This window comes from Capra hircus, chromosome 7, assembly GCF_001704415.2.
Source record: "Capra hircus breed San Clemente chromosome 7, ASM170441v1, whole genome shotgun sequence".
Taxonomy (NCBI): Eukaryota; Metazoa; Chordata; class Mammalia; order Artiodactyla; family Bovidae; genus Capra; species Capra hircus.
Genome location: NC_030814.1, coordinates 15,532,193 through 15,559,652, shown reverse-complemented (window position 1 = coordinate 15,559,652; position 27,460 = coordinate 15,532,193). Strand labels below are relative to the sequence as shown.

Sequence of the window (27,460 nt, the reverse complement as noted above, 5' to 3'; positions counted from 1 at the left end):
ATATATCCCAAGACTTCTTTACTTGCCTGCTATAGATTCACACCTCTGACATATGGCTTGCTAGTAATGGTTGCTTCAGGAACCATGGAGCTAATCTTTCCCAGTTCAAACTAGTCACGATCACGTGACCATTCAGCTGGGCCTGCTCGGGTGTGCAATGGGTAACTTTTTGACATCAAGGGGCCAAAAGCTGCACCCTCAGTTCATGCTAACACCAACATTTTCTCAACAGGCATCCCGTGAAGAAGCATATAACTCTGATATGCCTACAGACAGCAGACATTAGCTCAGCTTTTTCCTGCCTCCAAACACCTTCATCTGCACCTCTGACTACGCTATGCTCTTCACCATATGCATCCCAAGCCCCTTGCCTTTGGGGAGATGGATCTGAGATGTGCTCTGTCTCCTCACTTGGCTGTCTTATGAATAAACCCCTTCTTTGCTGCAAATTTCAGCATCTCAGCATTAGGCTTGCTGCACATTGAGCAAAGAAAATTGGTTTGGTCATACCAGCACTTTCCATACCACATGTTTAAAGAAAAAAAAAAGAAGAAAGCATAGAGTTCAGAAAAATGTATCTACAGCTGTAAAAATCCAGTTTTTGCATGGATTCTAAGGTACTCTGTCTACAATCCTCAGTTTTGTAGTACACAGTTAAGTGCAAGATAATGACCAAAAAAAAGGGGGTTATGTAACTACTTTTCATGAGTAAATCTGATCTTACTTACCATAAAAAATTTCTCTCATCCAAGTAAAGATTATTTGAACTAAAAAAATTTAATTCCCTAATTATAGCTGCATTTTTTATTTGTTCAAACTTAAAAGTTTAGTATTTTAAAGTCCTCATATAGAAATCACTTGCAATTTGCAAGTGTAAACCTTAAAAACTTACTTTTTACTAAAAGATGTGGATACTGAAGGTTTTGGGGTCTGGGCTAGTTGGAAGGGAGGGAGTGGACAATACAAGACCTCAGAGGCCAGAACCTCAAGCCAGAATTCTAAAATTAACTTTCCCCAGCCCTGGCGGTGGGGGGTGGGGGGGGTGGGGGGTGGGGGGGGTGGGGGGTGGGGGGGGTGGGGGGTGGGGGTGGGGTAGAAACAATGTCCTTAAAAATCCATGAAGAATTATTTAATAACCATTATTCTGGGTATATTCTTCTATAAAAATTCTACCATCACTCCCATCAAATCTTTTTTATTTTTTTTACCCCAGGCCAGCAACATGACTTTTTCCTAAATAGGTGCCTAAAAAAAATTTTTTTTTAAGATTTAAATACTAATCACAATATTTGGAGATTTAAAATACAGTCCAATTACTAAAGCCCTCTGAGTAGTCTTAAAATCAGGATCATCCTTTCAAGATGTTGGGGAACTACAGACAATACTAGAAATAAAATCTGCAACATTTACAATCTGCCTTTTAACAATAACCTAGTTAAGGACAGAATGTTAGCCTTGTTTTCTGGATAATTTATATTTGGAGAGCAAATAACTTCAATGTGCTACAGTATCCCCTCACTACTCAGGTTTCCTGCCAATCTCAGCAACATATTCTTCAGAGTAAATGGTAGAAAAAGAACAATGTGCTTTGAAAATCAGAAATCAAATAACATTAACTATGTTCATATTCTTCTTTGCAAAGGTAGCGTGTGGTTCTTATAAGGAAATGGCTTCAGTGAGTTGGAAATAGGAACTAAGAGTTCTTTGGGGATCAGAATATCAACCTGTTTCACCATGAAGCATGTTTATGGCTCCAGTGATAATGAGGCTATGCAGGGGGTAGGAAGAGATGAAAGAAACTGTAAAGAAAGTTGCAGCTTTAATTAAATGAAACCCAGTTTCTCTAATGTTGGCAATGGTGGAGAAGCACAGCTTGGAAGGACAATAGGCCTTTCCAGGCCTAGGCTTCCTGGACTTTACCTTGACGTTTTCTCAATAACTACTGCCACTGCTCTGCTGGCCATAACCATTTTATCTCCTAGACCAAGCAGCTCTCTCCTTAATAATCCAGAGCACGGCCAAGAAAAGTCTCTCATGTCTCAAAATAATTTACACCAAGACGACAGGAATACAGATAAAAGGAAGCAGTTTGTTACTACGACTAAAATATAGAATTACAAAGTCTGATTTGCCCACTAGAGCTTTAAGACCTATTCGGCCCTCCTTAGCCAACCACCATCTAGATGCCGTCTTACCACTGTGCATCCAGATACTTATATTTCAGTATCACTCCTTCCCAAAGTTAAGACCTAAGGGTGATGCCATTTATTCAAATTTACTTGACATTCTGGAAATATGCTGTAACATTTCATACTTTTTTGGCATGACAGTACTTCCACTGGAATATTTTCCCCTGTTCCTACCCACTTACCTTATCCCTTTCTTCACCTTGAAAACCCCTAATCATCCTTTGAGACCCAGTTTAAGCATCTTTCCTCCATGAAGTCTTCTCTGACTGCTGTATGTAAAGTCATTCCTTCCTCTAAATTGTATATGCCTCATATCATATTTCATTGCAATTACTTGTTTATAACTCTGTATCCATTAGATTAAGCTCACTGACTGGAGGAATGCTGTCTTGTGTATTTCTGTATTCCTTCTTCCAGATCCAGGCAAAGTATTTATAAAATGTCTAATGCCAGCTGTCTGAATGAATGGTTAAAGGTAGCTCTAACGCCTCTCCTCTGGAATGAAATACACAGACTTTGTGATTACTGTGTTACTCAAGAGTACTTTTTGGTTTACTTCCAGGTGTTATGTTCCTCACATTGACATTGCCAAAAGCCTGATTTCTGGATAAGCAGGTTGTTACTGCACCATATAACTTTACAACATATTCTATTCTGACTGTGGCCAAAATGACTGAAACCATACTTCCAGTAAGAGTTGTGTACTTTTGAGTAAATTAGGTTACATGCGTCCCCTAAACAAATGTTACCTTTTCCTGACCAAATGTCCTTATGATTCTCTACCTAGCTCCTTCCACTCCCATATCTTATCTTAAACCTTTTTTGGAACAGCTGTTTAAAACATATGCATATATACTTTGTTGAAATTGATGTCACTATTTTCTTGCCACATTAAAACACACACTCATGCCATAGTTACCTCTCCAGTGATATCATTTTTACCAGTTATATTTCTTCACTATTACCACAGATTTTAGTCAAAGTATATCTAGGTATTTTTATGAATTTTACATTAAGCAAATCTTAAGTAAACTAGGTTGCAACTGTAGCTATAAGAATGTTCTAGATTTCCAATTTAATGGTACAGTGATTGTCCTTAAACTTAATCCCTCTATCTATATCACTTCCTTGCCCACAGTGTTTCTGTTTTACATAGACTCCTTCCAATGAGTCAGAGTTGAAGTGGTGTTTTTCTGAGATGAAAGGAATGTTTTCCTGAGTTTCAAATGCTGATCTCATAATCACAAATTCAATAATTGGTATGACACTAAAAATACAATATACGTTTTACAATCCTTTTCAAAGTTATAAAATCACATTACCTGATTAGATTGTGATAATCTGAGGATGGTAGGGAATTCATCTTTAAACTCATCTATAAGGTCCATGATTACTTTCTGGATCCCCTCAACTAAGACAAAAAGAAATTAGGGGGTAAAAATATGCTCAACTAAAAATCTCCTAGACATAATTCAAAAGAACACGGAACGCTCCGTCCCCCTTGGGGATTTAACTCCCGGTTTCCATACCCCCACCCCCTTCACAAGAATAGTCTGCGTACTTCTTCCAGAAAAGTTCTTCAACACCTGCCCACATATCCACCCAACAGGTTTGATTGGCATGTTGCGTTCCTAGTTCACAGCAAGCCTGCAGGCCTGGGCACCGCCCATCCTCCTCTACCGTTAGTGAGGGGTGAGAGTAGCCTTCTCACTCAGGGAAGCAAGCGAGGACAGAACCTGCAGTTCCGAATTCTTTGTTACTGCACAATGGGCCCCTAAGAACTTACTACAGCATCCTCTGAAATCACTCTGGGCCTAAGAGGAGGAAAAGTGTGTTCGGAGCCACAAAGGGAGGAGAAATGAGACTAAAAAATGATGCACACCAAGAAGTTCTGCAATAGGGATTGAATTTTGTCTCAATTTCTGCAGTGATATTTCAATTATTGGATCATCTGAGAACAAAGCTCCCTTTGGAAAGAGTTAGCATACACTTTAAAAGAAATGCTTCACCTTTGATGCCAAGTGAGAAAGAAACACCAGCAGTTAACTCAGAAAGAGACTTCTGCACGGGCTGTTTTCCCTTCACCCAAATGAGGATCACTAGGTCAGACCAAGGCAAAATCATGAAGTCTTTGGTTTGCCTTCTTTAAAGTCTCACCTTTCTGTTTCCTTCATCCTTGTCCCTTTAAGTACTTTCCCACTTCAGACAGCCATTATTTTCCCCTTGTCAAAGCTGGAAAGAACTGCATGTCATGCAGACTTGATTATATTTTGGGCCTCCCAGGTGGAACCAGTGGTAAAGAACCCACCTGCCAATGAAGGTTGACTTAAAGAGATATGGATTCGATCCCTGAGTTGGGAAGATCCCCTGGAGGAGGGCATGGCAACCCACTCCTGTATTCTTGCCTGGAGAATCCCATGGACAGAGGAACCTGGCAGGCTACAGTCCACAGGGTCACAAAGAGATAATGTTTTAGTGTGGATGAGCTAGTTGGTCAACTCAAATCCATTTTAATTTGAAGCCTTTATATTTAACTGTAGCTAGATGGGTTTTTTCAGCAAGCATAAAACTGACAGCTGGAGGTCTGTGTAAGGGAACTACCAGGAAAAGAGAAACGATCATCGTAGGATCCTTCTAGCTTGTGATGCCTGCCAGATCCCCAGGTTTCACCCAGTCCTCGGTCCTCACCTCTCTGAGAACACTCTCCATCACAGCATAACCACCTCTCTGCCCCTGAACAGCACCTGCTTCCCTCCATCATAAAGCTGATGCTAAAGAGAACTAGACCCTTACCATTTGGAAAGTGAAATCTACTGCCAGGAAGAAAATATTATTAGACAGTGATGAACACACGAACTGGGAGTCTACATGAAAATGAAACCCTTTATTTGCGCTATTAAGACAGCTGGCTATCAGAGTCTACCAGATAACACCCGTTAGGACCTGCTCTCTCTCGGTCGTCTGTGTTCTCCACTCCCATCAGCTCCCAAATTCTTTTTTCCATCTACCATCCCCAGTGTCCGAGCTCCCAATTGCTTCACCTAGTTTTCTTTTCATCCATTCTCACCCTCCTAGGCATCCAGTAAAAATTTTAAAAATCTATAGGAAAACATATCATGTTAATATTTCCCATACTCCAAGCTTACCTGACTCTGTTGTTAGTTATGCTAATGAAATTCATCTTTTCTTTCTTAATGGCCTTCTCCCTGCAAAGGAAGCGATGGAAAAAGACAGGGTGATAAGTTAAAAAAAAAAAAAATCCCATCTTCTCTTACTTACATTTGTGACCATATCTGATAATATTTAATATTTGGGGCTTTATTTAATCATATTTTATGACTATACCCTTACATATATTACATTATTATAGACAAAGTTAGATGAAATTATTGTCAGTGGCTATCTTTAGTTATTTGTTGTTATTTACAACTCATGATTGAGTATTCCATACTTAAAAATTTGAATTACAATTTTGAGGTAGCTTGTATGTAAATAGGATGTGTGTAAATTGAATTATTTGAAATGTACGAAGGGAACTTTAGTCTTTAAAAGTATAATAACTAACCCTAGATAAATCCTCCTGTAAGGTAAAGAATCACCTTTTTTTTAGAGTGACTGCAAATGTTTAACTTTTAGTCTAACAATATCCTCTTTTTATTGGAATATAGTTGCCTTACACTGCTGTGTCAGTTTCTACTATACATCAAAGTGAATCAGCCATATGTGTGCATGTAGATCCCCTTTTCTAGATTCCTTTCCATTTAGGTCGCTACAGGACACCGAGTGGACTGCTCTGTGCTGAACAGTGGGCTCTGATTGATTATCTATTTTATGCACACTAGATATATATGTCGGTCTTGATCTCCCAAATCATCCCATCACCACCCCCTTCCCTCATACAATGTCTGTGTCTTTATCTCTGTGTGTCTATTTCTGCTTTGCAAATAAGATTATCGATACCATTTTCCTAGATTCCACATGTATGTGTTAATATTGTGATATCTGTATGATATCTGGTTTTATCTCTTGGACTTCCTTCAGTCCGTGAGACAGTCTCTCGGTCCATCCACATCTCTGTAAATGAGACAGCTGCACTCATTTCTTGGCTGGGTAATATCCCTTGTATAGCTCTACCACATATTCCTTATTGATTCCTCTGTCGATGGACACTTAGGTTGCTTCCATGCCCTGGCTATTATAAACAGTGCTGCAGTGAACACTGGAATCAGGCATAGTTTTGAATTATGGTTTTCTCTGGGCATATGCAGTTGTGGGGTTTCTGGATCATATATGGCAGTCCTATATTTACTTTTTAAAGGAACTTCCATACTGTTCTCCATATTGGCTATGTCAGTATCAGTCTACATCCCCACCAGTAATCATCTTTTTAACATGAAAAATAAATACCTCCTAATATCTTGTAAGTACAGATTTTCAAAGGTATATCTATACACACACACACACACACACACACATTTTGTTTCTCCTTTAAAATGACTTAATAACTATTCTACAATTCCAGTTGAGTACCATTAATATGAAGTAGACCTGGAAAGCCTGATGGAAGTCTTCAGATAGTTACAGTAAAATGATAGCCCACACAGGGGACAGAATTAGCAACAATAGTATTGCCATGCAGTTTAGGAACTTCTGAGGTTGGTTAGATGATAGGAAAGTGGGATGGTCAGATTTCCCATTGTCTGTTTCCCACATCACAATATAAACTTCATGAGCTCAGAGTCTTTGGTTGGCTCAAGTTTATATTCCCAATACATGATAATGCTTTTACAGTTTAAAAATATATATATATATCCTTAATGGGGCTCCCCTGATGGCTTAGCAGGTAAAGAATCCTCCTGCAATTTGTTATTTATGTCTTGGGCAGGATGAAAATTTTAATCATTAACAAAGTCCGTGTTAATGACTGAATGCTTGAGGGGGAGGTGGAATCTTCCAGAGGGACCGAGGGGCAGCGGCTTACTGTGAAGGACACAGGCCATGGAGTTTGAGCCTTTTGGAAGACTGAAGTCACGGGGGTCCAGAAACTGATGCCTAGTTCCATTTCACTGGTATCAAAAAATATTTCAACTCTTACACCCTGGCAGGGAGAATGAATTGTGTGCTGGCCACATATAGAGGTATTGCTTTGACATTCTTAGACTTCAAGTTAAGGTCTAAAAAAACTCCAGCTGTAAAAGCAACATAAACAGATTGTGAACTGTATATTATCTGTTAAGTTCCCATGCTTGAAGAAGCTAATGTGAACTCACCATGTGATACTCAGTTTGTATAATAAATTATGAAACTGGGGAAATAAAAGTCTGTGTGAGTCACTTAGTTGTGTCTGACTCTTTGTGACCCCATGGACTATAATAGTCTGCAAGGCTCCTCTGCCCATGGAATTCTCCAGGCAAGTATACTGGGGTGGGTTGCCTTTCCCTTCTCCAGGGGATCTTCCCAATCCAGGGATTGATCCACTGCAGGTGGATTCCTTACCCTCTGAGCCACCAGGGAAGGCCTACCAAAGTCTTCATAGAGTCAATTAGCTGAAATATAAATGCAAAACACCTAAGATACATTACATACAAACAATGTTGATTAAACACCGTGGGAAGAAAATGTGTTTTCTCCACCTACAAAGTACTACATTTTAACTGAGTTTCCCTTGATAGTGACAGAACCTAAATAATTAACTGAATTAATTCAAGATGAGCTCTATAAGGAAACAGGTACACAGAACGCTTGTCTTTGATTTTCCTTTACACTTTTGTTGCTAAATAATGCTGAGTAGATTAACTGCAGTCTATTATTCTACCTATATGAGAATAGAAAGTAAAAAGTGCACAAGTTCATGGATTTAGTACTGCTAAATACATGCGTAAGTGAAAACATACAAGGCAGTAAAGATCGAAAGACTATATATGCAAATTTTTTCAAATATTTACTTCTAAAAAGTAATCCCCAACTAAAAATTGAAAACAAATTGGAAAAAATTAGTTGTATATCAAACTGGTTACAAGACCTACAAATGATTTGAGTGGCTTTATATTTTTAATTGAAGTATAGTTGATTTTCAATGTTTCAATTATACAGTAAAATGATCATATGTATGTGTGTGTGTATGTATGTTCTTTGTTCAGATTATTTTCCATTATAGGCTATTACAAGATATTGAATATAGTTCCCTGTACTATACAGTAAGACCCTTGTTTTTATTTATTGGGTTGACCAAAAAGTTCATACCAGTACAGAAAAACCTGAATGAAATTTCTGAGAAGCCCAATGTTTTATATATAGTAGTGTGTATTTGTTAATCTGAAATTCCTAATTTATCCCTTCCCTTCCTTTCCCCTTTGGTAACCATAAGTTTGTTTTTTATGTCTGTGAGTTTATTTCTGTTTTATCAATAAGTTCATTTGTACTGTCACATATGAAGATTCCACATGTGTTATCACATGATATGTGTTATCACATGACATGTGTTATCACATGACACGTGCCTTATTCTGTCTGGTTTACTCCCCTGAGTACGATGATCTCTAGGTCCCTCCATGTTGTCTCAAATGGCATCATTTCATTTTTTTGAGGGCTGAGTAATACCCCCCCTCCTTTTTTTTGCTTGTGGAAAGACTTCTCATATTGGAGTGGGCTGCCATTCCCTTCTCCAGGGGATCTTTCCAACCCACGGACTGAACCTGAGTCTCTTGCATCTCTTGCACTGCAGGTAGATTCTTTATCGTCTGAGCCACCAGGGAAGTCCTTTTCATGTTATACTCTGATAAAGAACTTAAGTGGAATTATGCGCAAATTAACATAAAATGATACCTCCATGCCTCTGGTATTGACAGGTTTGAACCTGTACTCCTTAAAGTAAAAGAAAGTGAAAGTGAAGTCGCTGAGTCGTGTCTGACTCTTTACGACTCCATGGACTGTAGCCCACCAGGCTCCTCTGTCCATGGGATTTTCCAGGCAAGAGCACTGGAGTGGGTTGCCATTTCCTTCTCCAGAGGATCTTCCCAACCCAGGGACTGAATCCAGGTCTCCCTCATTGTAGGCAGTGTTCTCTCTCATTCAGTTTTGAAAATCTAAACTACTTGCAAATTCTTAAGAATACCTTTACCAGCAGATTAGAGCATTAAGTATAATGATCAATTTCTTAATAAGTAAAGTCTCATAAAGTGAGACTTTATGAGTGAGCCTTTGTTGGCAAAGTAATCTCTCTGCTTTCTAATATGCTGTCTAGGTTGGTCATAACTTTCCTTCCAAGGAGTAAGTGTCTTTTAATTTCATGGCTGCAGTCACCATCTGCAGTGATGAGCCACCAGGGAAGTACCTTAAGGAACAACCATAATCCTTGGAATGATTGCATTACTGATTTCTTGTCCCTAGTCCATTGGAAGCTTTTGTTTCTAGGAACTCTTAGGGCTCATTTTTGTTTTACTGAAATCCCATTCAGTTATAGATAATCAGGTGCTTCAGATGAACTGAAAATATATATCTGACTTTTGGGAAACTTCATAGGTTTCTTTATCATGTAGGTGATTATATAGGGATACATTAAAAAAAATAAGAGTTTTTTCCCTTCAACTTGAAATATTATCCCTGTATATTGCATGAATGAGAGATCTCCCCATATTTCCATCAGAGTAATATACTTGCTTTAATTCTTAAGCATGAGTGAACATGATACAAAAATATATGCTGACCTACTTGTGAAAAATGCATTTAAAGCTATTTTAAATGTGTTTTAATTTATGAGACTTTACTTGTTAAGAAATTGGTCATTATACTTAATGCTCTAATCTGGTGGTAAAGGTATTCTTAAGAATTTGCAAGTAGTTTAGATTTTCAAAACTGAATGAGAGAGAACACTGTATAACCATCCTTCTACTCCTTTAATGCAATACAGTAAAACTCTGAATTAAAAAAAAATCAAAGAACAAAGTAAAACACAATGTTAAACAGAATCGACAAGATCATCATAAACTCACGATTTTTAAAAATACCTTTTTTCTAGCAGTACAGTTAGAAACACTGCCCCCCCCCCCAGTAGAAAACAGCACATCTAACACTCAGATTCTAGGCTTTAAAATACCCCACCCTCCTACTAGGAACCAGGACTCTTTGAAGAAATAGCCGATAGCAGTCTGCATCAGCAGAAATACAAGATGAAGCAGGGTGATCTCAGGCCAGAAAGGAAGAAAGCTTTTCGAAGATTAATGGGGTCCTATTGCAAAGAGTCAGACACAACTGAGCGACTGAACTGAACTGAACTGATGAGGAGGATAACAATAAACTGCAGAAAATTCTGAAAGAGATGGGAATACCAGATCACCTGACCTGCTTCTTGAGAAACTTGTATGCAGGTCAGGAAGCAACAGTTAGAACTGGACATGGAACAACAGACTGGTTCCAAATAGGAAAAGGAGTACGTCAAGGCTGTATATTGTCACCCTGCTTATTTAACTTCTATGCAGAGTACATCATGACAAATGCTGGGCTGGAAGAAGCACAAGCTGGAATCAAGATTGTCAGGAGAAATATCAATAACCTCAGATATGCAGATGACACCACCCTTATGGCAGAAAGTGAAGAAGAACTCAAGAGCCTCTTGAAAGTGAAAGAGGACAGTGAAGAAGTTGGCTTAAAGCTCAACATTCAGAAAACAAAGATCATGGCATTTGGTCCCATCACATCATGGCAAATAGATGGGGAAACAGTGGAAACAGAGGCTGACTTTATTTTTCTAGGCTCCAAAATCACTGCAGATGGTGATTGCAGCCATGAAATTAAAAGACACTTACTCCTTGGAAGGAAAGTTATGACCAACCTAGACAGCATATTAGAAAGCAGAGAGATTACTTTGCCAACAAAGGCCCATCTAGTCAAGGCTATTGGTTTTTCCAGTGGTCATGTATGGATGTGAGAGTTGAAGAATTGATGCTTTTGAACTGTGGTGTTGGAGAAGACTCTTCAGAGTCCCTTGGACTGCAAGGAGATCCAACCAGTCCATCCTAAAGGAAATCAGTCCTGAATATTCATTGGAAGGACTGATGTTGAAGCTGAAACTCCAATACTTTGGCCACCTGATGGGAAGAGCTAACTCATTTGAAAAGACCCTTATGCTGGGAAAGATTGAGGGCTGGAGGAGAAGGGGATGACAGAGGATGAGATGGTTGGATGGCATCACCAACTCGATGGACATGAGTTTGAATAAACTCTGGGAGTTGGTGATGGACAGGGAGGCCTGGCGTGCTGCAGTCCATAGGGTTGCAAAGAGCTGGACACACAGAGTCAGTTCGGTTGGACTGAACTGAACTGAACTGATGAGGAGGACACAGAAGCCAGCTTGAGGGGACGACAAAGGCCTCTGTCATCATCATTTGGGCTTTACAAGGGAGGACTCAGGCCATGTGAATGCTCGGTGCTGCACTAATTGTAATATCAAGAAATTGTGAACCACCCAACATCCATTCTTCAACTACAAAATTAATAAATAAATCATAACAGTTCCATTATGGTTACTCTACAGCAGTAAACCTGAATGAATTATAGCTACATGCAATATCATGAATGAATGAATAGCAGTAATGCAGTAATTTTGAATGGGAAAAGCAAGATACAGGAAAAAAAAAGCCAAGCATGATTCCACTTATATGAAGTTCAAAACCACTCAAAACTAAGCAATGTATTAGGCGTACACATACGTGTGGTAAAACTATAGAGAAAAAAAAACAAGGGCAGCATAAACATAAAATTCAGGATGGTGCTTATGACCTCTGAGGAAGGAAAGAAGAGATGGGATTGGACAAGGGCATACAAGGATTCCGAAGGTAATGGCAGCGTATATTTTCTAAAACTTAATCATGTGTACAGGTGTCAAAGTATTACAATCTCTATCTCTTGCAGCAACTTATAAATGCATCTTCTCAATATTTAATACAAATAATGAAAGGAAATAACCCGATGAACAAACTGCTGTAACAACTTTGGTAAAAAATTATCATTAAGGTTATTCCAGTAATAATGGTAAGGGTATGTGCTTTCAGTCATTAAATATTAAATAAACAACTATTATGTGATAGCGTAGTGAATAAAATAGATGAAAACAGTTGCTCTGCTGGAACTCACATCCCATGGAACAGAATCAATTTGCTATCTTCTATGGGCCAAAAAAAGCCATTTCTTTCATTAGCAACTTGCTCAGATTTTGAAAGTAACTACATATAAGATAAAATATTCTTCTGATTGGAAAGATCTTATTTTAGCCTGAGAAAACTTATGTTATAAATTTATGTTTTAGACTGAAATCTTTTCTTACAGCTCCCTCATCAAATCTGTAGACATAATTGCAAATAAGACTTTTTGAGAAGCTATGTATCATCTGATAGACATCTTCACCTTGGAAATAGTGAAACCTTTCAGGAAAAGCAATATTAAAGACATTTAAGTATCCACAGTCCACATATTTTTACGGCCTTTGGTTAGTCTCAGATTCATCTACTTCATGTTGTAATGTCTGCCAGGCATGACTGAAAATACAGATTTTGTATTTTGGTCCCTTCCCCTGTAGTCACAGAATGTACAGCTTAATTGCCTAGATGCTTAAGCAGATCTCCCTGGTCAAAGCAATAATATTCAAACAAGATAAAAAAGAAAAGTTGGTCATTCTATGTACTTCTACATAGGTATAAAAAAGAAAACTGTCCTGTGCTAAAAATTAAAACACTAAAGGATGCATTCCACTCTTTCTTTGACCCAACACATCTACGGCAAGTTGATGACATTTCTTTAGAGCTGAGCCCAGACAAGATCTAATTTACCATGTGCAAATTTATCTAAATTTGCCACAAGACAACACGGGTGTTCAGTCAGCACCAACTAATCCTCTTAAGTATATCTCAGGTACCTTGTACAAAAATAATTCTTACAAATTAAAAGTATAATAAATTGCCTATAGTCCTAACCTATGAAGACTATATACAATAATTATAATAATAATGCCCTTTATTTTAAAATGAAGTCCCCTTGACCAATGACTTAAATTGCATCTGCCCGGTTTGTAGTTGGTGGCCTCCCTCATAGCTCAGTTGGTAAAGAATCTGCCTGCAGTGCAGGAGACCCCAGTTTGATTCCTGGGTCGGAAAGATCCGCTGGAGAAGGGATAGGCTACCCACTCCAGTATTCTTGGCCTTTCTTTGTGGCTCAGCTGGGAAAAAAATCCGCCTGCAATGCGGGAGACCTGGGTTCAATCCCTGGGTTGGGAAGACCCCCTGGAGAAGGAAATGGCAACCCACTCCGGAATTCTTGCCTGGAGAATCCCATGGACAGAGGAGCCTTGTGGGCTACAGCCCATGGGGTCACAAGAGTCAGGCATGACTTAGTGACTAAACCATCACTGTCAGTTTGTAGTTAGTACTCAATTTTCACACAAACAAGTTGATAAAACCCCAAACTAAACATATCTAAGATGCATTATCTAGGCAGTTAAAAGATTGGAAAAGCAAGCTTTGTTTTTCTTTTAAAGGATGTCGTAAAGCCAGATTATTTCTTCAGATTCTATTTAAAGATAGAAAACAGAATGATTCTGTGGGCCATACGTAAGTTCTCCTATGTCTATCTGTGTGTGTGTACTCAACTGCTCAGCTGTGTCAGACTCTCTGCAACCCCATATAATGTAGCCCTCCAGGTTTCTCTGTCCATGGAAATTTTTAGGCAAGAACGCTGGAGTGGGTGGCCATTTCCTACACCAGGGAGTCTTTCCAAGCCAAAATTGAACCCGCATCTCTTACAGCTCCTGCATCGGCAGGCGGATTCTTTATCTCTGTACCAGCTTGATGAATCAAGCTCTGAGGAATTTATAAAGTATCGCCACCGAGGAAGTGGCAGGGCAAAGACTCTTGTCTAGATTCTGTTTTCAAAATTTTGAATTCTCTTCAACATACTGCCTCTCTCAGTTGGAGTGAGTGACTTTCAAGAGCAGAAAGAAAAAGGAGACAATAACAATAGGAGGAATACTCTAAGATGGTCTAAGAAGTTTAGAAAAAGATTCATATGATCGGAACTTCTATTATGGACAGCTTTCACCTTTTCAATCAAAATCTGAGTACCCACTGAATACCAGGGACCTGGAACACAGAAATGAACAAGAGAAGTCCTTGTCACAGGTAATAGAAAACAGTTTCAAAGACAATTACAATAACATTACAAAAGCAGTAACACAAAGTCTCTATGCAAGCATGAGAAAGGGTGTCAACTCTGGGAGGCCAAAGTCTGAAACGCTTTTGTTTGGTAAACATGTCAGACACTGTGCAAGAAACTGGGGGCAGTGGTAAGTGAAACAGTGGGATAGCCGCTCTCATAGAGCTTGTATTACGGTAGGAGAAGACACAGCAAATGAATGAGGTCATCCCTTGCAGTAATAACTATACTATACTGTACTATAAGAAGTGAAACTGAGCCATGTATAAACAGAGATGACTAGGCCACCACTTTATGGAATGTCGAGGAAGCACACCTGTGAGAAGAGAAAAACAACTAAGTCAAGGGCATACGCCCCTGCATATAGTTATTGCTTCATCTCTGGGGCAAAATCAGTTAAGGTTTTTTTTGTTTGTTTGTTTTTTAACTCGGCACCTTTATTTTGTAGGGCTTCCCTGATAGCTCAGTTGGTAAAGAATCCGCCTGCAATGCAGGAGACCCCAGTTCAATTCCTGGGTTGGGAATATCTGCTAGAGATGGGATAGGCTACCCACTCCAGTATTCTTGGCCTTTCTTTGTGGCTCAGCTGGTAAAAAATCCACCTGCAATGCGGGAGACCTGGGTTCCATTCCTAGGTTGGGAAGATCCCCTGCAGAAGGGAAGGCTACCCACTCCAGTGTTCTGGCCTGTACAGTCCATGGGGTCGCAAAGACTCGGACACAACTGAGCCACTTTTTCACTTTCAGCTTTATTCTGCTTAGAGTTTACCTACAGGCTCGTGGTGTAATTCTCCATAATTCACACTGTCTTGGTTCAATTTTCATCTTTGCCCAGTATAAAGAAGAAAGATCCCTTTCTCTCTCCATCATCAACAGGACCGCTCTCGGGGAGTTGCGGCTCCTGCACCCACCACGTTGAGCGCTGTCCTCACCTGGACCAGCTCTCCCAGAAGGGCAGGCTACACATGGGGCTGCGGGGCTCTGGGTGCCCCTCGACCACCTGCAGGTCAGGTGCCCGGTGGAGGCCGGCCACCTGCCTGGGGGTGCAGACACTACCGCAACAGCCCTTTGGGGCCCTCGCTGGCCTCCCAGCTGCAGCCGTCATTTCCACCGCAGCCCAGCTGCAAAGGGGCACTCCAATACCTGCCTGCCCCCACTTCTACGTCTGTGATGAGAGACCTGTGGGCCGGTTCCCGCAGCATGTGCCACGACGTGTGATGTCCACGCATCGGAGTGAAGCCAGGCCTGGGATGAGGAAACCTGGGACAGAGTCCAGTCGCCAGCTTCCAGGAGGTTCTAGAACCCCTGGAGTTGGGAGTTCCAGCCCTCAGAGTCTGTGCAAAGGTAGCCTGCCCAGAGCTGGATGTGGCACAGGTGTTGTCTTGGCCTCTCCTCCAAGACCTTATTCCTCCCCCAACTTTGCATGCCCTTGGGGGCTGAGTTTTTAGAATTTTAGATTTTAGAATTCTGCCTAAAATCCCAGACATCTAGGCCCGGGTGTTTGGACCTGCCGGTGGAGAGGAGCAAATGGTGGTGAATGTGCCTGACTTCATTTGCGATGAAAACTGCAGGCCCAAGGGATAGGGGTCCTGCCAGACAGCATTTCAGAGGAAAGGGACAATGGTTTTTAGGGAGAAAGCCTAGCAGCAGTATCAGAAGAAAGATTTAATCCCCAAAGCTAACACCTTTTCACATTTTGTCAACTCAGTAACCTTTATTTTTCAGACGTTTCTTCACCGTCAATGCATTCCCACACCTAAAGTATCGAGTTTTTTTTTGTTAAATCACACCAATAATAATTTTGGAAAAATCATAAAAAACAATGTGGTAACATGATGTGATGTGAATATGGGAATCCTAAGATTAAAAGTCAAGAGACCCTGGGATATTAGTGTCAGGCCTGATCTGACCACCTGTAGGAACTACTGTCACTTAATCCCTCAGCTCAAATTTATTAATCAGTAAAGTGAAGGAGTTGAAATAGAGATCTTCAAAACTTTGTGTCTGACCTTAGCAACTGTCCTACATTATCACTGATAGTCATTACTTATTTTGGTAACTGTAATTGTCCCAGGATCAAAGCCAAAAATTAGGGCACTTGGTGCCGGGAAATCAGGTGTGCTGCAGTCTATGGGGTCATAAAGAGTAGGACATGACTGAGCGACTGAACTTCACTGTCTCCCAGACTTTGCTCAAACTCATGTCCATTGAGTCAGTGAGGCCATCCAGCCATCTCATCCTCTGTCGTCCCCTTCTCCTCCCGCCTTCAGTCTTTCCCAGCATCAGGGTCTTTTCCAGTGAGTCAGCTCTTGGTATCAGGTGGCCAAAGTACTGGAGCTTCAGCTTCAGCATCAGTCTTTCCAACAAATAATCAGGACTGATTTCCTTTAGGATGGACTGGTTTGATCTTGCAGTCCACAGGACTCTCAAGAGTCTTCTCCAACACCACAGTTCAAAAGTATCAGTTCTCTGGCACTCAGCTTTCTTTACAGTCCAGCTCTCACATCCATACATGACTACTGGAAAAACCAAAGCTTTGACTTTACAGACCTTTGTCAGTAAAGTGATGTCTCTGCTTTTTAATATGCTCTCTAGCTTTGTCATGGCTTTTCTTCCAAGAAGCAAGTGTCTTTTAATTTCATGGCTGCAGTCACCATCTGCAGTGATTCTGGAGCCCAAGAAAATAAAGTCTGTCACTGTTTCTATTGTTCCCCCATCTATTTGCCATGAAGTGATGGGGCCAGATGCCACGATCTTAGGTTTTTTAATGTTGAGTTTTAAGCCAGTTTTTTCAATCTCCTCTTTTACCTTCATCAAGAGGCTCTTTAGTTCTTCTTTGCTTTCTGCATAAGGGTGGTGTTATCTGATTACCCTCCATAATATTGGTGAGCCTCATCCAGTGAATTGAAGGCCTTAATAGAACAAAGACTGACTTCCCCTAAGAAGGAAGTCTGCCAGCAAACGGCCTTTAGACTTGATATATATTTTTCCCTAGGTCTCTAGTCTGCTGGCCTAACCTGAAGGTTTTGTTTTTATCAAGCCCTCCACAACTACATGATCCAATTCCTTAAAATAAATCTCTTTTACATACATATAGTATTTTTTTATATGCATACACACACACTTACATATCCTGTTGTTTCTATTCCTCTGGCTAACCCCAGGGATGGAAACAAGCCCAGTGAGCCCTTGGAGAGATGCTGTAGGAGAAGCCAGGGAAGGGATATATCCTTTCTCATTCTGCTCCCTCTGATCTTCCCATTGACTAAATGCAACTAAAAGGCAGCAAGGAAAAGGAGCCTGTGGATATAGTTAACACAAGCTAGGTTTCCAGCATACAGAGCAAGGTGGAGATGAGAGATGAGCAGGCCTTGGGCAAAGAAAGAGTTAAACTCATTAAAAAAAAAAAAAAAAGCTTAGAAATCATTACCAAAAAATTCAGAAAAGTAGTCACCGTCTGAAGGGTGAGAAGGTAAGGATCCAGAAGGGATACATGGGTTGGGGGTATTTCCTTATTAGAATGTTGACTCAATGACTGTTTGTCTTATAGTTATCCATTAACTATACATGTATGTTTTGTACTTTTTATAGATTTCATAATTTAAAAGTTTAAAGAAGAAAACAATATTTAACCCTAAGAACTTTTATAATATATGAATTCTAACAGTCACAATCATTTTCCAGGCGAGCAAGTTTGTAGCACTTAAAACGAGTCTCTTTAAAACACTAGAAAATTTATTATAGACAGTATACCAGTCCTGACAAGTTAGAGAACTAAGTATCTCAGAACTCAAAACTTTTTTTAAACAGTTGCTTCCAGCCAGAGGGGGAGGAAAGACTAGTACCTGGAGATTTGGACATGTTTATTAACAAATGCTGAGAGTAAAGAAGAGTAGAGAGGTAAATGGTGAAGACAGGAGAAGAAAAGGGACACAGAGAAGTCCCTCCAGTGTCAAAAGGGGAAGCCCATACACCACCACAGCAACTAGCCTTGAGAAAGATGAAGGACATTTACTGCACTGGGACTGAAGGAGAAAGAAAAGGATGTATGTGGCTGCATGTAAATTTGTCAGCTTAGCAGTGGGAAGCTGAGACAGTTCCCCACCTGACGCTTCCGTTTTCTCCTGATGAAGAGGTGGTGGACAGTGAGAAGGCTTGGACCACTTTGGAGAACAACAGCATCATCTATGTTTGCCAGGCAGTACCGAATACCCGATTGATGAATGGAGACCATGAATTTGTAGCACCATTAATCTGCAGGGTTTTGTGGTTTTCTACAGTAAAATTTAGCCACCCAGAGACAGCAACAGGACAAAGAGAGAGAGGTGGGTGTTTGGTTTCTCTTGGATCTCAGAGAATAGAAATTCTTCAGGAGGATGGAGAAGTAATGGTCTGGTTCTCCTCCTCCACTCAGATTGGAATTCCACAAGGTAAACTGAAAACTTTTGGTACAAAGCAAAGTATGGGCAAACCTAGATGATAGCGATAAGGTATAGTTGGGCCAGTAGTAAGGATATCAGGAAACAGGGCATGTTGGGTTAAACTGGCTATAAAGTTTTTAAGAAGAATTTGCCTGAGAAATGCCCTTCTATTGAGTAGTGGGTGGTGATGGGGTCCAGATTGGCTCTGGAAGGCTCCAAGTTTTTAGGTCACTCCTTGATATGAGAATCTAGAAGTACAAAATACAGGTGCATTATACACAGTTGTTTGCATACCTGTTCAGCAGGTTATCAAGTTCCTTTGAAGTATTTGTTAAGAAGCTTACTTAGAAGGTGGCTGTGAATATGGTGCCTTTGAGAATTCCATGATTCTCAAGAGCTGACTCATTGGAAAAGACCTTGATGCTGGGAAAGATTGAAAGTAGGAGGAGAGGAGGGGGACAGAGGATGAGATGGTTAGATGGCATCACCAACTCAGTGGACATGAAGTTGGGCAGACTCTGAGATGGTGAGGGACAGGGCAGCCTGGTGCACTGCATGAAGAGTCGGACACGACTGAACGACTGAACAACAAAATTGTGAATGGCTACTGGATAATCTTCGCAGCTAATCCCATCATGCAGACAGCTATCAGCCCTTTGGGCTTCCCTGGTGGCTCAGAAGGTAAAGAATCTGCCTGTAATGCAAGAGACCTGAATTCAACCCCTGGGTCGGGAAGATCCTCTAGAGGAGGGCATGACAACCCACTTCAGAATTCTTGCCTGGAGAATCCCATGGACAGAGGAGCCTGGAAGGCTACAGTCTATGGGGTCGCAAAGAGTTGGACACGACTGAGAGACTAACACTTTTACTTTCAAAGGGCTGAAACCTGTCAATCAGAAGATAGAACTTTAGAAAACCGATCAAGGCATACATTCACTTACTGCAGTTTGCTCTGGAAATAATGTCTCCATACACAATTTAATGCTGCCATAATTCTAATTAAAGTGTAAACTCCTTGGCATCAAAAGGTCCTGTACCTTAGGTGCTTTATAGATGTCTCTTGAACTCAGAAGGTAATGAAGGGCTTCCCATGTAGACTTACCTAAAGGGAAAAGAAAATGCTGGCCACATATCCTAGATTTCCAGGCCCATTGATAGTTAACCTTGTGATTATAAATGAATAAATAGTTAACACACTGGCCTCTTGTGCATTGGGTTAGCACAACCTTCAGCCCTTGCGTATGATCAACTCTGGACACTCTAACAAAATGAAGCTTCTGGGTTTGCAAAAACCAAGGAATGAGCCCTGGAAAATGTGACTCGACTGAGGCAATGTCATCCTGAGGCCAGCTTGAGCAACCCAGCTGGCCTCTCCCTGTGACATTTCTAGCATGGTGGTTTAGAACAGTGACTCTGTTTAAATCAATCTGTCCTCCTACAATAAAAAAACATCTTTGAGATCATGGTGGAGTCGTTGGCAAAACATTGCTGTAATCATCGTTAACGCAAGAGGACTGAGTAATTTATTAGAAATCACAGTGAGTTAATAAAAAGCACTGGCAGAAAATGCCTCCTAATTCTAGAGTCCAGCCTGGGGAGTTACAAATTGTGTACAGTTTGTGACTGTTCATGTGTAGCAACCTAGTAACAGACTGTTCCTTTTCAAGGCTACAGCTAGTGAGTACTAAAACATGTGTAACGAAACAAAACAAACTCTGCTTTTGTGTCTGCTTTGTATTTTTTATATTATGTGATACTTCACTGCTTCTTGCATTATGCCAGGGTTGCACATTTCTGAATGTCTCATTCTTTTTGTTCAAAGAGCCATCGACCTTTCTCACAATTCTGAAGAGTGTGCCATAATGACCCATAAAAACAAGATCTTTCCCAATGTGGTAAACATTCCAATTACAAACACTGATTATTCTTTAGTTTCTGTTGACCCACAAAAACATAGTTTCTTAACTAACCAGTTCAAAAAAAAAATGTTGCTTTCTAGATTTCACTAGAGTTTTCTTGCCCCTCAGAGTGTCATAAATTTTCTTTAAGATTTCATAAATTCTCTTTAAGTCATAATGTAAACAAGGCCTATCCTTTCATTTTACCTGGTCCCAAGTAATTTAACTATTACCTTTATATTAAATCAACAACGATATACCATGGTTTAAGGACGTTTGAGAAGACAAAAAAAAAAAAAAATCCTGGGCTTATGGTGGGCAACTTATGCCGTTACCTGGGTGGCAGGTTAGGCATTGGGAATATTAAATACTTTACTCTACCTCTCATTTCAGGGATATTCAGTGGAAAATTTGAGAGGCTCTGCTCGCCACTGGGATTAATCCAGAACTGACTATGCTTTTAGCTTCCCCTATTTATCACTTCACGGAGAGAGGTTTGAATGCCATTTAATGTAGATTGAATTGCCTGGTCTCACTCTAGTCTTAACTGGGAAGGAGCTTGTAACAGTAGAACATCTTGAGGAAGCATGGGAAACAAGCACCTCCATTAGCAGAAACTGTGTTTGCCCTGTAGGAGTAGGAACCTATTGGTTGAAAAGGGGGTTGGATCTGGCTACAGCGGGGATGGGGTGGGGAGGAAACTGGAAGTGCAGCTGGAGAGATGATGATAATCACACAAGTCCAGATGTTTTAATTTAAAGGTGAGAGGAAACAATACCCATCAATAATAATACTCCAGTCCCAGATTTAGACTTTTTAAATTGAAGGGGCTTTAAAAAAGGAGTGTGGAGAGCAATGCTAGTAAAAATGTGTCCACAGGGATCTCTGGAAAAAGTGACAGAAGCAGGAATCAAAGGAAGAGAAAATAACATCCCTCAGATAAGTTGAATGATCTGTTATAACGCCAAAAGGACTATTCCCCAAGAATACAAATTGCTGACTTAATGGTATCAGTAGGGCTTGCCTCAGAAAATATATGACTAAGAACATTTCAATTGTTGTTCACTGTAAAAAGTGTTTAATTGCAGACAGGGTCACAGACACAAAAGTGGAAAGTATAAAGCAAGTTTCTAGAAAAATAAGGATCAGCAGTCCTGCATGAGGGCAGAAGTCATGTTAAGCAGCTTGTGATAGCTGTTGAATGAAATAGGAGATCGCGTGAAAGCATGCTTGTGAAATGCTCCCATTAGGACGATGCCTAGTGGATGGCCTAGGCAGGGATGCACACACCTGAACAGATCAAATAAAAGGAGTACAAGAGATGAGGAAGACTGAGGGATTTACCACTGGAAACTGCATAACTTCTATTACAGTTACAACTGGAGACAGATGATAGGAATGCTGAAAACAACCTAGTTTTAAATATATTTCAGTTCTGCAAAAAGGAGGGCTAGCAACAAAATATTACACCATTCAAATTTAATATCCTATATTTCTGTAGGTCTACACATGGAAAATGTCACAAGATATCATGCATAAATAAATCACACAATCAATATGCTTGATTATGATATTTGCATATATTTTTTCCCCCAGGGCCAATAACAGAGCAGGCATAGTAAAGGCTAAAAACCCAGGTTTCTTTGAAGTTCAAACCTTTGTAAAGTGCTGGTAAGAAAGAGGCAATCCTGATTCCATGAAATATATGTTCTGGCATTTTTAAAGCAACATTTTAACTGAAAAACAGAACAATTGCTTGAAAAACATGATTGGGCACAATAACACAGGTGAATAGATATGTTCAAACACACAAATGAACATCTTAGACCTTTTCTGAAAGAGCTAACAGTAGTTAGCTTTTGTATATACATGGTACAGATTCTCACTTCAGCTTCGCCAAACAGAATGAACGCTATTGCAGCCTTATAGTTTAGAAGAGATCCAAAAATTCAGAAGAAAACTGAGAAGAGTTTCTCTGAGAAGAGTTATCCAGGTAATAAAAAGAGGAACATCAACTTTTCTCAAGACTGAGTGTTTCTCTGAGAAGAGTTATCCAGGTAATAAAAAGAGGAACATCAACTTTTCTCAAGACTGAGTGTATGGTTACTGACTCTGCTACCTGACTTTGCGTTACTTATGTGAAGTACTGCAAGCTCTGGTGGTTTAAAAAAAAGAAAAAGCTAATCTTGAATTCTGTGATTTTTGTGTAAATTTACAAACGTTTATCTTTCATTAGATTAGTTAATACAAGACAAATACATTTTTTACTGGGCTGGTTTCTAGGCAAGTAGGTCTGCGGTTTATCTGTGTTACCTTCTCCTATCTCGCCCTTACTTCCTCTCTCACAGCCGCCCTTGCAGCACCAGCTAGCCCAGCATCCTGTTCTGCTTCCTGGCAGACCAGGACTCCACTGCGATATCCTAAGCTTCCTCTCTAAGACACAGCCTCAGACGCTGACCAGTAGTCTCTGAATTTTTTGACTGAGCATCCTATTGTAAGAATTTTGAGTACACCCCCAATATCTTTATAAATGACAAGCATCAGTTCAGTTCAGTCGCTCAGTCGTGTCCAACTCTTTGCCACCCCATGAACTGCAGCATGCCTGGCCTCCCTGTCCGTCACCAACTCCTGGAGTTCACCCAAACTCATGTCCATCGAGTCGGTGATGCCATCCAGCCATCTCATCCTCTGTCATCCCCTTCTCTTCCTGCCCCCAATCCCTCCCAGCATCAGAGTCTTTTCCAATGAGTCAACTCTTTGCATGAGGTGGCCAAAGTACTGGAATTTCAGTTTTAGCATCATATATTACTGTTAACATATTATGACCACAATAAAACACATGGAAATGGAAAATTTTCAATAGATGAGATAAGGATAAAGTAAATCACATTTTAAAAACTTTTTAAAATGTATTACTAATAATACAAAATATACTTTTCTCTAGAATGTTATTGCCAACAAATCTTTTACAGAGAATAACAATTGAATATGCTTCATGAAAAAACTAAGATCATGGCATCCGGTCCCATCACTTGATGGCAGGTCAAAGGGGAAAAAGTGACATATTTTCTTGGGCTCCAAAATCACTGCAGATAGTGACTGCAGCCATGAAATTCAAAGACGCTTGCTCTTTGGAAGGAAAGCTAGGACAAACCTAGCCAGCATATTAAAAAGCAGAGACATTACTTTGCCAACAAAGCAAGGCAATCACAGCTCTGGCTTTTCTAGTGGTCATGTATGGATGTGAGAGTTGGCCCATAAAGAAGGCTGAGCACTGCAGAATTGATGCTTTTGAACTGTGGTGTTGGAGAAGACTCTTGAGAGTCCCGTGGACTGCAAGGAGATCAAACCAGTCCATCCTAAAGGAAATCAACCCTGAATATTCATTGGAAGGACTGATGCTGAAGCTCCAATACTCTGGCCACCTGATGCAAAGAGCCGACACAGTGGAAAAGACCCTGATGATGGGAAAGATTGAAAGCAAAAGGGGAAGGAACCAACAGAGGATGAGATGATTAGATAGCATCACTGACTCAACGGACAAGAATTTGAGCAAACTCTGGGAGTCAGTGGAGGACAGAGGAGCCTGGCATGCTGCAGTCCATGAGGTCAAAAAGAGTCGGACACAACTTAGTGACTGAGCAACAACATTATCTATTAAATTTTGTGATAGAGCAACACAGATGTCTGCTTTTATGTTCAGTTTATTTAAAGGCTCTCTGAAGAGAGCTCACAAAGATATGGGAATTTAAATGGAAGAATTTAGCTGGGTTGCTAAATCATACTTATATACTCCAGGAGATAGTGAAGGACAGGGAAGCCTTGCGTGCTGTAGTTCATGGGGTCACAAAGAATCGGACATGACTTAGCGATTGAACAACACCAATTTATTTTTCAGTCTTATCACTTATTATGCGAAGATTTTGGTTAAATCTGATGGATATATTTCCATCTTACCTAATGTTATTCAAATGGTTTAAAAAAACCTATAAGATAACCAGAGTTTTTATAGGTTACATGCATTTTCAATCACAAACACATAGTGGGTAAGGGGTTGCTAACTGGAGTTAGTTATCTAAGTTTGAATCACAGCTCCCAGAGTCTCACTATTTGTATAGTGGTGGGCAAGTAAATTAGCCTCTCTATGCTATAATTTTCTCTTCTGTAAATTAGGATAGTAATAGAACCTACTGGACAGGGTTATTTAAAAATTTAAAAAATCAATATTTATAAAGCACTTAATATATCTGGCATATGACGTGAAGTGTGTGTGCTTAGTCGTGTCCGACTCTGCAACCCAATGGACTGCAGCCCACCAGGCTCCTCGGTCCATGGAATTTTTCAGGCAAGAATACTGGAGTGGGTTGCCATTTCCTTCTCCAGGGAATCTTGCCTACCCAGGAATCGAACCCACATCTCCTGTGTCTTCTGCACTGGCAGGTAAATTCTTTGCCACTGAGCCACCTGGGAAGCCCCCTGTCTGGCATATACTAACTGTTAGTTAAGTATATTAAGAAATATAGAGAGAATTTTCATGCCCTGCTACTGGGAATGTAATACTTAAAACCACGTTTAAAATCAGTTGGGTACTATCTACCAAAATTAGACATAGACTTACCCTGTGATCTAGCATATCCACCAAGATACTATATTTTAAAGCAAGAGTAGTCTTCGGTGGCTTTGCTTGACAGTTCAGTTCAGTTGCTCAGTTGTGTCTGACTCTTTGCAGCCCCAAGGAATGGAGCACGCCAGGCTTCCCTATCCATCGCCAACTTCTGGAGTTTGCTCAAACTCATGTCCGTAAGTCGGTGATGCCATCCAACCATCTCATCCTGTTGTCCCCGTCTCCTCCTGCCTTCAATCTTTCCCAGCACCAGGGTCTTTTCCAAGGAGTCAGCTCTTCACATTAGGCTTTGCTTGGAATAGGACAAAACTAGAAATAACCCACACTGCATCTAAAATGGAATGGATAGGGAAATAGTAATTTATATATCCAGTGGATGCTATTCAGCAATAAAAAGGAATAATAGGGACAAACCACAGCTACAACAACATAAATAAATCTTACAAATGAAGATGAGCACAAGAACCAAGACACAAAAGAGTATATAGAGTGTACAGAGTATATATATAAGACTCAACGTATATACCCACTGCAGTGTTCTTGCCTGGAGAATCCCAGGGATGGGGGAGCCTGGTGGGCTGCCGTCTATGGGGTCACACAGGATCAGACATGACTGAAGCGACTTAGCAGCAGCAGCAACAGCAACTTACATAAAGTTCAGTGACAAGAAAAGACAGAATGTCAGCTTAGGAATGCACGTATAGATAGTAAAACTGTAAGGAAAAATAAACAAATAGTCATCACAAAAATCAGGCTCATGATTCTAAGAAAAAGAATAGAACTGTAACTGAGTAGGGGCGGCTGTGAGTGGGGGGCAGTGTGTGTGTGTGTGTGTGTGCGCACCCTTGATGAGTGCTGGTAACGCTCCATTTTCTGGACCGGGAGATTGCTTAGGAATGCTTACTTTATATTTATTAACTACATGCGTCAGTATTATGCACTTTTCTGTATATGCTATATTTCACAGTGAAGAAGTATTTTTAAAAACTGCTATACAAGTTTTGTTTTCACAATTAACCTTAGTTTCTGGCTCCAGCTTCTTTGCTGGGAAAACTGCTTATGAGAAATACCTCAAATGAATTCCATGTGGTTGCTCTCACTGGAAGCTTGGAATCCTTCCTTTCTTTAAACAGTTTTTTTTTTTTTTTAAGTCTAAGTAACTCACTCACTTACAGAAGTTTTGCATAAAATAAAGTTTGTTTTTTTAAAGTCAATTGTTGAAAATACCATCGTAAGTTGTATTAGAGAAAGAATATCTTCTCTACTATAGCTTTCCTTTAGTGGCTCACAGAATTGTCATTTTAAAATGTATTTCATTACTGAAACATAATCTAGTAAATACCACACTGAAACAGAATCTATTCAACACCATAACTTGAGACATATTGAAAACATCTGTGCTTTTTGTTTAACATTACAGTAAACTTCCCACATTGCGTAACATGTTCCAATACTTGTGTCTTTAGGTCTTTAGCAATGTTTTATATTCATATGCTCAAGGTATTTGCTATCAGAGGAATGCAGTTTCCCGCCCACCGCCCCCCCACCCCTTTTGTGTTCCATGTGTTGCTGGGAATAACACTTATCTTCACAAGAAGAAAACTATTTTTCCAATGGTATGTTGCTTTTTGACTTTTTATTTTTAAGGAAGCTCAGAAAAGACTTCATAGCCTTTATAATTGGTGAATTTTCTTTAAAGTATTGCTTGAATCGTTCATTCCTTAAACATTTTAGAAATATCATTGAGCTTTACCTTCAAGTTTGGATGTCCAGTTTTTAGTTCAGTTCAGTTCAGTTCAGTTACTCAGTAGTGTCCGACTCTTTGCGACCCCATGGACTGCAGCATGCCAGGCCTCCCTGTCCATCACCAACTCCCAGAGTTTTCTCAAACTCATGTCCATTGAGTTGATGCCATCCAACCATCTCATCCTCTGTCCTCCCCTTCTCCTCCTGCCAATCTTTCCCAGCATCAGGGTCTTTTTCAAATGAGTCAGTTCTTCACATCAGGTGGCCAAAGAGCTGGTTTCAGCTTCAGCATCAGTCCTTCCAATGAACACCCAGGACTGATCTCCTTTAGGATGGACTGGTTGGATCTCCTTGCAGCCCAAGGGACTCTCAAGAGTCTTCT

General features: G+C 40.2%; 2 protein-coding genes and 1 pseudogene across 3 annotated transcripts in view; 2 read left to right on the top strand and 1 right to left on the bottom strand.

The window, feature by feature from the left end:
* The window catches only part of RFESD (Rieske Fe-S domain containing), a 36,599-nt gene extending 36,062 nt beyond the window's left edge, over positions 1 to 537 (top strand). Inside the window, exon 4 of the mRNA XM_018050028.1 lies at positions 233 to 537. Within this exon, the coding sequence (XP_017905517.1) occupies positions 233 to 286 (54 nt within the window). The 3' untranslated portion in view covers positions 287 to 537. The remainder of the gene's footprint in view (positions 1 to 232) is intronic.
* Positions 1 to 5,497, bottom strand: part of SPATA9 (spermatogenesis associated 9) — a 30,172-nt gene extending 24,675 nt beyond the window's left edge. For both annotated transcript variants that reach the window (XM_018050025.1, XM_018050026.1), the window contains exons 1-2: positions 5,336 to 5,497; positions 3,512 to 3,600 (exon numbers count right to left, since the gene is read on the bottom strand). In XM_018050025.1, coding sequence (XP_017905514.1) covers positions 3,512 to 3,577 — 66 coding nt within the window. In that variant the 5' untranslated portion in view covers positions 3,578 to 3,600; positions 5,336 to 5,497. The remainder of the gene's footprint in view (positions 1 to 3,511; positions 3,601 to 5,335) is intronic.
* Positions 4,734 to 7,488, top strand: LOC102174658 (annotated as a pseudogene).